This window comes from Ursus arctos, unplaced genomic scaffold, assembly GCF_023065955.2.
Source record: "Ursus arctos isolate Adak ecotype North America unplaced genomic scaffold, UrsArc2.0 scaffold_1, whole genome shotgun sequence".
NCBI lineage: Eukaryota > Metazoa > Chordata > Mammalia > Carnivora > Ursidae > Ursus > Ursus arctos.
Window position 1 is genome coordinate 51,286,474 of NW_026622763.1, and position 12,601 is coordinate 51,299,074.

Below are 12,601 nucleotides of genomic sequence, written 5' to 3' on the forward strand. Positions count from 1 at the left end.
TGAATATTCATAAGTAGAAATGCTACTGTAGCTGTCATTCCTGTTAATGACTGTGTACTGAATTTTTAGCATTTAGGCTAAAAGAAAATACTCAGCACTAAGAAGATCGCCTACCGTGAGCAAATGGACCAAAGGAAAAGGCACTCTTCCTCTTAAGGTTATGATTATGATCATGAAGGTGATATTTAACAAGATTAATTAAGTGTTTTTCAAAGCAAAATAAGAGTTGAGAATCTTAACTGATTTTTAACCTGCTCCCTGAGCATATGTGTATGATAAGAAAAGACTTGAGACCTCATTTGATAGTAGAAAGTTCTTATGGTTTTTTTGTTGAACATGTCTCGTTCTACAAATGAGCATTAGGTAGGGCAAGATTGTGCCTGTGAGCAAGTCAAACTAGCTGCCCAACACACGCTGCTTCAGGCTGTGTGCCAACCCAGTGAAAAGAACTGCCCCTTCAAAATAGCACACTATTCGTGGAGAGAAGAAAAGGAAGGAAAAGCTGAAGATTTTTATACTGAGCATACAAGGGGGGAAGAAAAAGCCTAGATTTTAATACCTACTGAAATGTATGATTGGAATGGCAAGTCTAGGGAAGATAAAACAAAATTCTTTGCCTATAAATCACACCTGGATTTGAATTCAATATTCTTGGCCTTATAAAACAAGATCTAAGTGTCTGTGTGGTTTTTTTTGTTCTGTTTTTTAGATACCACATGTAAGTGAAATGAAACGCTATTTGTCTTTCTCTGAATTAGTTCATTTAGCATAAATGAACTCTAGGTCCATCCATGGTGTCACAAATGGCAAAGTCTCATTCTTTTTTATGGCTGAATTACATTCCTCTGTGTGTGGGTGTGTGAGTGCGTGTGTGTGTACGTGCGCGCGTAAACACACGCGCACAGGTGTGTATAAGTACCACATCTTTCTTATCCATTCATCTACTGATGGACACTTGGGTTACTTCCATATCTTGGCTATTGTAAATAATGGTTGCCAGAGGGAAGGCGGGTGGGGAATAGGCAAAATAGATAAAGGGGATTAAGAGGTACAAACTTCTGGTTATAAAATAAACATGTCACAGATTAAAAGTACGGCACAGGAAATATTATGAATAATATTGTAAGCTGTATTAATAGACATATTAACACTGAAAAATAACTCCTTTTGAAATGCAATTTTTTATGCTTCAAGAGCAAATTTTTATAAATGTACAAAATGCAAAATTAAATTCACTAATCTCTTCAAATATTTCAATGTCTCAATTATTTAATAAATTTATTAAATTTTATAAATCAATGAACTGGAATAAATCCACCTATTTTTTAAAGGAACTGAGAACATTCAGTGGAAATAAACTTTGATGGCAGCAGATAAGAATTTTTTGCTATTAAAGAAGCTGAACTGTTATGCGTTACAGGTATATTTTAATCTGCAGTAAGCTTTATTCCATTCCAAGCAAAGAAAGTATTAACATCAAATGTAGATATAAAAGCAATATTTTCCACTTTCAATCTACTTCTCTAACTAAAAAGTTCTTGTTTATTATGTAAAGTAGAACTAGAAATTCTAACTAACTTCAGAGGCAGAATCATCATTCCATGGAGCTCAAGTAGAAGAAAAATTTCCTACCAAAATTTCCCACTTACATGCCTATCTTTCACTAGCACATAATGGCTCTACACCCATGTGGCAGCAATGAAGAAAAAGCAAACTTGGGCTCTTTCTATGGCGTGCCCATTTAGTCTTTTTCTCTCTCTCCTTGGTTCTGGTCTTCTCCCCGTCTTCCCACACCCTTTCAATGACTCCTAGGGCACCACAGTCTCCTAAGTAATCATGTGGGACACCGGCCTCATCTATTAGAGCAGGGAAATAGCAGGAGGACAGGGAGTAGCCCTCCTAACCCTCACCCCACACACAGAGCCATGTGACCATCACTACAACTGAGGCTGCCTCTAAGTACTACAGAAGATAAGGGTTTCAATTTAAAACAAGACCTAAAAAAAAAAATACTGTTCCATTCTACTCTTCCATGTAGTATCACGGGGTTTATTTTCCCACTAAGATAGTATTTTTGAAATCAGAAATGGGACTGTATTAACTTTATGGGACTCAGAGCTATTGTTTAAATCATCCTTCAAGAAAAAAATGCTAATATTTTATCAAAAATGTAATAATAGTTAAGGTTTTCTTTCTGTTTCATTCATTACATAGTTTTCTTGTGTTATTATTGTAATCTATAAAGCACAATCTCATGAAAGATTTACTTCATTAGAAGAGCGTTTTGTATTTTAAAAGCCCAATGATTCAAAGTGAACTTAATACTAATATCTAAATGTCACTATACAAATGAAAGGAAAAGACTGCTTGTTCTAGGGAGAAGGAAGTCAAGCCCATGTATGTTTGCACTCTTATCTTCCTTATCTTAATAGCTAAAAGAAAAAAAACCCATAAATTTTGTTCCCCATAAAAATACTCCACGAGGGTGGGGGGTAACAATTCTATAAAGGTAATCTTTGAGCTAAGTAGAGTCTTTTCCTGGAAAGTAGTTTTTCATTTTCATAGCGTTCACAGGCTCTAGGCTGTTGTGTACCTATGATTTTAGCATTTTTGAAGGTGATTCTATCTGTGAGACTCCTCCTACCTGTCTCTGAAGTTCTGCCAGGTTGTAAGGTAAGGCCCCCTCGGCCAACGGGGCTATTCTCTCAATATCTGCCAAAGTCAAGCGCCTTCAGGCAAAAACATGGGAAAGGAAAATTGTTAGACACCAACAAACTCCTCATACCAAGATCATATTTCTTCAGAAAAAAAGGAGCAGAGAAAAGAGCTATGCTTTAAAAGTAGTATTTCTCTATTTACCCATATCATTTTTTAGTGGGAAAAAAATCTCCAGGCCCAGGTTCCCACCACAAAAAGCAAAAGTCCCCAGAAAAATAATGTGGAGTACACGATTTAATAAGACTCCAACGATAGATAATAAAAGAGCTAATATTACCAGAAGCGAAGTATAGACATTGACAGTTCATACAAACTAAACGTATTCCTTTAGCGTACATATTTAATGCATAGGTACAAAGTACCTTGAGAAGGATAAACACAAAACTGATAAATATTAGTGGCCTTTAGTGAAAGGCACAAGTAGAAGAGAGACTTTTTACGCACAAAGGTAGAAGAGAGACTTTTTACGCTTTTACTCTTTTAAGCTCCAAGTTTAGAACCATGCACTACTGTTTTCAAAAAATTTACTTAAAAATAAGTATGTTCCATGAACGAGGTAGGTCACTTCAGATCCAGTTTTGAAAAGCACTTTTTTGAAATCGTTTATTATCATGAAGGACGCTCAGAACCTTTGCTAAAAATGTGAATTCTAGATGGATGAGACATGGACTGATAGTTCATGTCAATCACCAAAGATGGGCTGGGATGTTTATTATCATCTCCAGCCCAACAATTCATTATGTAGCGTGAAGGCAATAAATCACCCAGGTATACTCAGCTTCTATTAGTCCTCAGCTCCAGGGTTAAAACCCATTTTTCAGATATTCCTACACTTAAATAACTACTAAAAGCATCTAAAAAGACCTTATTACTTAATAGAGCATAAGTCCCCTATCCCACAAATCCTGCCAGAGATGAAGGTTTTTCTTTGGGGATTTGCAAAAGAACTTTGCAAATTAAAAACTCACAATGTACTTTGGTTTTTTTAGTCTGTAAAATGGAGGCATAAAACATGTGAGCTTGTCCGTGATGGTAACTATGATGATAATGTCACAGACATACTTCACAAAAATGATACCCTCTAACACAAAATGATATATACTATTCAGTAAAATGACCATTTACAATGAACCAAAAAGATTATAAGACTCCTGAACATGTCCTTCAGTTTATTTGATAAACTTAGCCAAATTTTCACAAGTCTCTTACATTGAATCGAGTCCAGATGAAATCAATTTTTCCCATCCCTCTCTTACCTCTCACTTCCTCCCACTCTCATTTTTCTTCCTTGCCCAATTTCCCTCTCTCAGGCCCCTTAAGCTAACCTTGCTCTTTTCTTTTATCTCCCTCTCTCCATCTCTTCCCTCCCTTCCCCCCACCCTTCCTTTTCACTTTCCTCTCGCCCTTTCTCTCCAGCCATCTTCCTGACCTAAAGGCCTGTCTTCCTCTGTCTCTCCCTCCTCCCCTGTTTCTCATATTGCCTATCTCTCTTCTTGGAATTTGTAGACTGAATAGACTACTGTTAAAATGAACTGAAAGCATACCTCTGCTTTACATGTTAAAGGAACCATCCTATAATAAGTATCATAAAGAAGTATTTGAATAGTTACCCTGTAGCATTATATAAGTCTGCAAGTTGGTAGAGGATATCAATTTCTAGTGGAGTGACCTGTCCATAGCGTATGGCACTCTGGGCAAATTCCTCTAGAAGAAAAAGAAGGTATTTTAAAATCTTAAAAGATTCTTAATATGCTTCTACTCTAACCAACCATAATCTGAAAGCTAAAGGCATCTTAGCATTATTTTAAAAATCTAAAACTGAATTTAAATACCTAAGTTCAACTATGAAATTCTGAAAGCTGGCAAAAGATAAAATGTTAACATCATGAACAGCAAAAACAGATCAATTAATTTCAAAGATAAAGCAATCTCTTTAGAATCCTCTCTCTTGTATTTGCTTTGGTATCCAGGGTTACAAGATAAAAGAATTGGCTCTTCTCCAATCACCTAAAACACCCTACTACAATGTAGCAAAAAGAATGGGCTTGCCCATCTTCCTGTGGCAACTCTTTCCTAGAACAAACAAGCTGCCGCTACACTGCCCCTGACCGGTTTGACAGCCTGCACCAAGGTTCTTTTCAGAACTGTCAAAGCCACTTTTCCATTCTGACCCCAGCAGCCCATTAATTCCACCTGGATTTTTGGAGACCACTAGGGCCCAAATAAAGCATATACACATAGCAACATACTTTCTAGATCTGGCTTCAGAGTGGTAAACAGATCAACCTCATGCCCTAGATAAAGAAAAGCAAAAATGCAGATTCAAATCAATGCATATTTTTAAAATCTTACCCTTTGTGACTTCAACATCCTTCCTTGTGCCGGCTAGGGTGCTATATATCTTACGAACAAGCTCCATGTTATTCAGTAAGGAGTTAAATGCATTGAAGTACGAGAAGCTAACCTGATGTGAGATACTTCCTCCAGCGGCCTAGGAAATGACAATACAAGAAGTTTGAAAAACAAGTGAAAACAAAAAAACGTATAAGGACGCTACACTTTTCCCAAAGAAGATCCAAAGGAGTCCTCATTATTAAAGTGATTAACAACCAGTCCATAAGTACAGAGTATCCTACTGAAACAGTGCATTTCACGCCCTCAGGGAGGTCTATGTAATTTAGGTTTTAAGGAAGAAAGCAACATCTGGAAGTTGGACTTCACAGTTCATCTACCTATAAGGTCAGAAACAACAAACACAATTACCACAGATCAAAAACAATGGTTTATTTAAACAGGATTTTCAAGATCCTCAACTATGGAACTCTTGCTAGTCTGGCGTAATTCAAACACAATGTACAACATAAGGAATATTTTTTAAACTTGCTTTTATTCCTATACACATACACAAAACCCGGTGCTAACTTTACATTTTAAGACTATTTCACTATATCAACTCTCCTAACCTTTTTTTTTTTTTAAAGGCCACTGTTATAATTAAGATATTTAACAGTCTGTGCTGGGCTCTGAATCTACATCATGAAAGGTACAACCACCAAAAACTCCAAAATATGTAGGGACAATCTAGGGAGGATTAATTCACCAGAAATTACATCTTTGGTGGAACGGTGCAGAAGAGACTCGTGCCTGTGGAGCAACGGGGGCCAATGTGGCCTTCATTACTTCTGCAGGGTGAGGAGCTAAGTTCTCCCTCTGCCCACCAGTTGGACATAAACTCAAAAGACAATACTTTTCATAGTTTGTAAAAGCCTAATTTCTAAGCCAGGAGTCAGAGGAACCCATATGATTAAAAACATTCTCTATTAAAAATTCAAGGAAATACTTATGGAAATACCAGCATGACCTTAATCATAAAGGTCTACTAAGAACAGTGTAGGTAATGATGGGCAAATGCATCCACCCCTCACACACATACCTTAACCCAAATATAGATGATATGTGTATTAGACTGAATTTGGATGCCAGTGACCCAAAAGCAGAACTCAAATTATTTAATACATTCCTTCAGGAATTGAAATGCCATTTGGTAAGTTGAAGCTATAATAGGTCTATGTAACCCAATTGGAAAAGATTAAATGGGTCCCTTTACTCCAAGGCACTGAGCGAGTCCTTCCCTCAGGATATCTCCCCCTCCTCCCCACAACTTTCCTCCCTCTCTCCCTTTCTTTCCTTCCTTCTCTCATATTTTGGCTGGGGTATGAGGTAAGGGTTCAGGGAGTGCGAGATGGGTGTCAAGGAGGTGAAATGTGTAGGACAAGGTGACATGCTCCATGTTCAAATTCACTGAAGAAAAAGAACAGAAGTTGATCTTTCTACCCTGGTCTAAATCAGGGATAATGATCTTCAGCTGAAACAACAAAAGCACTCATTGGCTTCCCTCCATTTAAAACAAGCAGCAATCAAAAACTTATACATAAGTACAATGCATGAACAAGAAAACTGGTAAGTGAGGAAAGTTTCACCACTCTTTGTGAGGAAGTGAATGACATCAGTTTGCTATTGGTCCAGATGATTACTTTGTAGAGATTAGCAGTTTGACAGAACAAAAAAAGAAAAAAACAAAAACCGTCTGGTCCATGCAGACTGAATGCACAGGTGAAGGGGCAGAGAGAGGAGGGAGCCACAGAGGCTGATGCCCACATATTTCCTCCATACCTTCTGCCACGGCCATGGTTATTAAAACAGTGTAGAGGCCAGTGATGATTCCTCTAGCAAACAGCACCCTGCAGGCAACAAAGGAAGGAGCCATCTTTATAGCAAGGCTTTGGGAGCCTGGTGGGATGGAAAGAGCCAACGTGATAGCAGTAGTGTCTGAGAGAGGTACTGCCACTGGAAAAAGTAATTACACACTCTTGTCTACAGAGTGTTTTCTTTAGCTGGACTCTATAAATGGAAATACACAATTTGGAAATATATGAGAGCAAGATGGTGGCTCTGAAAAAGCTATGATCCGGAGAAAGACTGTTCACCATCACACCCACCTCCCTTACACATACCTGTTTACCTTCTACGACCAAACAAAAAGTTAGAATAGTTAAGAGTCCAGTGGGTCCAAGGAAGCAAGCCAGGACCCAGTGGTTCAAATTTTTAAGGAAATAGAAAATGAAGTACTTGCTTTCTACTTACTGAAACTAAATTCTCCTCCACAAAGGGAGTAAGCATGTGAGACCGAATGGTAACCATGATGTCACTGAAATCCAGACCAGAAATCATGCCACTTTTGCTTTTGTCTTTGAGCGCAAAGGCTTGTCTTGCATGTTCCAATTGTAGCTCCTAGAGAGAAAAGTTAGAAATAGGACATTAGATTGGTCAAAGCACATCCAAATTGCATGTTTTGAAAAAGGACATTCTTCCCCTACGTGCACTTATACAGAAATCAACACTGTACAGCTCTGAATTTACAATAAAACTTTTGATTTCTTTTAAAAGGAACACGTTTTCCTGAAAACGTACTACACACTATTCCTCAGAAGAACAAAGCACAGCATGGCAATAAAGAAAAGGGAGGAGGAAAAGACCCTTCATTTACCTGAAAAGTTTCCAGCACTGAAAACTGTTCTGTGCTTTACTTCGACTTTTAAAATGTATTCTGTCCTACTTGAAGGCATTCTTATCCAAGGGTAATTTCTGAATTAAAAATTTAGATTCATTTTCAGTATTTCAATTTAAATACTGCAATCGTAATGTCTCTTTGTCCCTCTCAATGAATTAGAGACTATTTTTCAAACAATTTTTAAAAAATGAACTTCGTGAGAAACTCTACTGACTGGTAAGGGCAGTACTTAGTAATTCTAACATGAAAGTTAGGAAGAACAAACCGATAACTAGCGTTCAGCTATCACTCTGTCTTTGGGCGGCAGTTACTCATAAACTGTAAAATAATCCAGAAGTTTGCTGAACTTTCGAACTAGGGGGCAGCCGATTTTTGTCATAAATGATATCAACAAGAACAATAAAATGTGCCAGTAATACTCGAAACACTATACAAAAGTCAAAACTGGAGCATTTCTGCCCTGAGGACCCATAACATAATCCAAGTAAATCTGTTATCACAACATAATGTGCTATGGATGCCATTTTCACCCTATTTGCAACTCTAGAAATAAAATTCATATCTAAATACCTAAATATTATTCACAGATACTGCAATTTTCATTACCATTTATTTATGCAAGCCTACACATCAATGTTGCTTTTTTTGACATTTAAAATAATTTTGGGGGGCGCCCAGGGGTACATTTGGTTGAGCGTCCAACTCTTGGTTGGTCATGATCTCAGGGTCGGACTCCCTGCTCAGTGCAGAGTCCGCTTGGGATTCTCTCTCTCACTTTGTCTCTGCCCCTCCCCACTGAGCGCACATGTCTGTGTGTGTGTACTCTTTCTCTAATAAATGATCTTTTTAAAAAACTAAAATAGTTTTTGGCAGAAGTCTCACCATTTTACTAATTTATTTTCCTATGGGTCTGTGATAGCTCAGTAGTAATTCAAAGACATTTAAATTACCTTAGGTGTTTGTCTCATAACTCAGCAAACTATGTATTTGTTTTATGTGGCTTTCTCTCTTTGCATGATATTTAACAATTTTTTCACAATATGATTTTATTAATAAATAGTATGAATGCATCAGTGATAACTGTGAACATTAAATTCTTTTAAACATCCATGTCTTGGCTTTAATATTGTAACATCGGACTCTATAGCACTATAACTAAACATGAAAATAGTTCCCATTTCCATACACAGGTGTTAAGCTATAATACCATTTACATATTATTATGGACAAGGTTACCTTTGGAATAATATTCATTTGGACAACCACAATTCAATGAATATTAAACCAAGCAAGAAGTGGGCTATGTTCAATATGCTCTAGATTTCAGGTTGTAATATTTAATGTCATTTAAAACTTAATTTTCTTTTTTTTTTTTTTTTTAGGATTTTATTTATGTGACAGAGAGACAGCCAGCGAGAGAGGGAACACAAGCAGGGGGAGTGGGAGAGGAAGAAGCAGGCTCCCAGCGGAGGAGCCTGATGTGGGTGGGACTCGATCCCGGAACGCCAGGATCACACCCTGAGCCAAAGGCAGACGCTTAGCGACTGAGGCACGCAGGCGCCCCAATTTTCTTATTTTCTTTAAAGGGACATATTTTTTTTTAAGATTTTATTTATTTGAGAGAAAGCGTGTACACAGCGTGCACAGAAGGAGAGTGAGCAGAGAGCCCGATGTGGGGCTTGATCCCAGGACTCTGAGATCATGACCTGAGCCGAAGGCAGACATTTACTGACTGAGCCACCCAGGCATCCCAGCAACAGAACAGTTTTTTTTTTGTTGTTTGTTTTTAAGATTTTATTTACTTATTTGACAGAGAGGCAGCGAGAGAGGGAACACAAGCAGGGGGAGTGGGAGAGGGAGAAGCAGGCTTCCTGTCGAGCAGGGAGCCCGATGCGGGGCTCGATCCCAGAACCCTGGGATCATGACCTGAGCCGAAGGCAGACGCTTAAGGACTGAGCCACCCAGGCGCCCCAACAAAACAGTTTTTAAAATATTTTTTCTTAGCAGTTTGGCAGGCTAGAGACAAGTATATCAAAACTACTAAATCTTTCAATAGTCATAACTTAAAAAAATTAAATGATAACATTGAGGAAAACATGTAAACATGTAACATCTATCATCAAACATCTAAATGTTTGGATTTTCTTGAAAAGAGCAACAGGAGTGGAGAAACTAAAACTTAACTGGTAAGTACAAAATAAACAACCAGCATGATTTGACAGTTTTCTTCCCCCCACTTTTTTTAAATTTCAACTCTGAGAGAAAATTGACAAAATCATAATATATTTAAAGTGTGAAACATGATTTGATATATGCACACACTGTGAAAGGAGCCCCACCAAGTTGAATAACACACCCAACACCTCACACAGTTATCCTTTTTTATGAGAACACTCAAGTTCTACTCTCTCAGCAAATTTCAATTACACAGGGGCGCCTGGTTGGTGTAGTCGGGTAAGCGTCCAACTCTTGATTTCAGTGTAGGTGGTAATCCCAGGGTCCTGAGATCGAGCCCAGCGTCAGGCTCCGCTCTCAGTTTGTAGTGTGTTCAAGATTCTCTTCTCCCTCTGCCTCTCCCCACCCACACTCTCTCTAAAATAAAATCTTTTTTAAAAATTTCAATTATACAATAAAGTATTATTCATAGTCACCATGATACACGGTACATCCTCAGACCTTACTCATGTTATAATTGAAAGTTTGTACCCTTTTCCCAGCTTCTCCTGCTTTCTCTCACCACACCCTCCCCAACCCAGCCCCTGGAAACCACTATTCTACTTTGTTTCTAGGTGTTCAACTTTTTTTTAAGATTCTACATAGAAGTGATACCTTGTAATATGGCTTTCTTGTCTGGCTTATTTCAGTTAATATAATGCCCTCCCAAGTTCATCTGAGTTACTGCAAATGACAGGACTTCCTTATTTTTTAGAGCGAATAATATTCTAGTGTGTGTGTCTCTGTGTGCGCATACAGACACACACACACACACACACACATTTTCTTTATCCATTCATCCGCCAGTGGACACTTAGGTTGTTTCCATACCTTGGCTATTATGAAAATGCTACAATAAACATGTGAATACAACTATCTCTTTGAAATAGTGACTTTTTGTTTCCTTTGGATACATACCCAGAAGTGGGATTGCTGGATCATAAGGTGGTTCTATTTTTAATTTCCTGATGAATATTCATACTGTTTTCCATAGTGGCTATCCCAGTTTACACTGCCACCAACAATGTACAAGGGTTCCCTTTTCTCCACATCCTTGCTGGCATTTGTCATCTCTGGTCTTTTTGATAATAGACATCCTAACAAATATGAAGTAACAGCTCATTGTGGTTTTAATTTGCATATCCCTGATGATTAGTGAGGTTGAGCAGCTTCTCATATAGCTCTTGGCCATTTGTAGGTCTTCTTTGGGAAAATGACTTCAGGTCCCCTGCCCATTTTTATTTTTATGTATGTATGTATGATATTGAGTTGTATAAGTTCCTTGTATATTTTGGATATTAATCCCTTATTAGATATGTGGTTTGCAAATATTTTTTCCCATTCCAATGGCTGCCTTTTCATTTTGTTGATGGATTTCTTTACTATGCAGCTTTTTATGTTGATGTAGTCCTACTTGTTTATTTTCACTTCTGCTGCCTTTGCTTTCAGTGTCAAATTGAAAAAAAAAAAAAAAAATCATTGCCAAGGCTGAAGTCGAGGAGATAACCTACTATGGTCTCTTCTAGGAGTTTAAAGTTCCAGGTCTTATGCTCAAGTTTTTAATCCATTTTGAGTTGCTTTTTGTGTATGGTATAAGATAGGAGTTCAGTTTCATTCTTTTGCATGTGGATATCCAGTTTTCCCAACACTTTATTAAAAACACTACCCTTCCTCCTCTGTATATTCTTTTTTGTCAGAAATTAATTGACCATATATGCATGGGTTTATTTCTGGGCTATTTTGTTCCATTGATCTATGTGTTTGTTTTTGAAAATACCATACTGCTTTGAGTACAATAGTTTCATAATATAGTTTGAATTCAGAAAGTATGATGTCTCCAGCTTTGTTCTTCTCAAAATTGCTTTGGCTATTTGGGATCTTTTGTGGTTCCATACAAATTTTAGCACTGTTTTTCTATTTCTGTAAATAGTGTCATTGGAATTTTGATAGTGACTGTGTGGAATCCATAGATCACTTTGGGTAGTATGGACGTTTTAAAAATATTAATTCTTCGAATAAATGAACACAATTATTTTTCCATTTATTTGTGTCTTCTTCAACTTCTTTCATCAATGTCTTACAGTTTTCAGTGACCAGATTTTTCAGTTTCTTGGTTAAATTTATTCCGAGTATTTGATTCTTTTTGATGTTCTACAAATGGGATTGTTTCTTAATTTCTCTAATAGTTTGTTGTCAATGTATAGAAATGCAGCTGTTTTGTATATTATTTGGACCCTGAAACTTCCCTGAAGTCATTTATTAGTGTTAACAGTTTTTGGGATATGTGTGGGTTTTTAGGGTTTTCGATATATAATAGCATGTCATCTGCAAAAAGGGACAATTTTATTCCTTCCCTCCTAATTTGGATGCCTTTTATTTCTTGTTCTTGACTAATTGCTCTGGCTAAAACTTCCAGTACTTTTTAAAAAAATAAAAGTGGTAAGAGTGGGCATCCTTGTCGTGTTCCTGATCTTAGTTAGAGTTAAAACTTTTAGCTTTACACTATTGAGCAAGATGTGAGCTATGGGCTTGTCATACATGCACTTTATTATGCTGAGGTATGTTCCATCTATACCTAATTTGCGAAGCATTTTTATC

The 12,601-nt window shown here is 37.3% G+C and overlaps 1 protein-coding gene across 2 annotated transcripts in view; it reads right to left on the minus strand.

Annotated features, from left to right (window-relative positions):
- SLC25A12 (solute carrier family 25 member 12) overlaps nt 1-12,601 on the minus strand; it is a 91,201-nt gene that overhangs the window by 32,982 nt on the left and 45,618 nt on the right. For both annotated transcript variants that reach the window (XM_026492562.3, XM_026492565.4), the window contains 4 exons: nt 7,363-7,509; nt 5,071-5,209; nt 4,329-4,422; nt 2,645-2,729 (listed from right to left, as the gene is read on the minus strand). In XM_026492562.3, the coding sequence (XP_026348347.1) occupies nt 2,645-2,729; nt 4,329-4,422; nt 5,071-5,209; nt 7,363-7,509 (465 nt within the window). The remainder of the gene's footprint in view (nt 1-2,644; nt 2,730-4,328; nt 4,423-5,070; nt 5,210-7,362; nt 7,510-12,601) is intronic.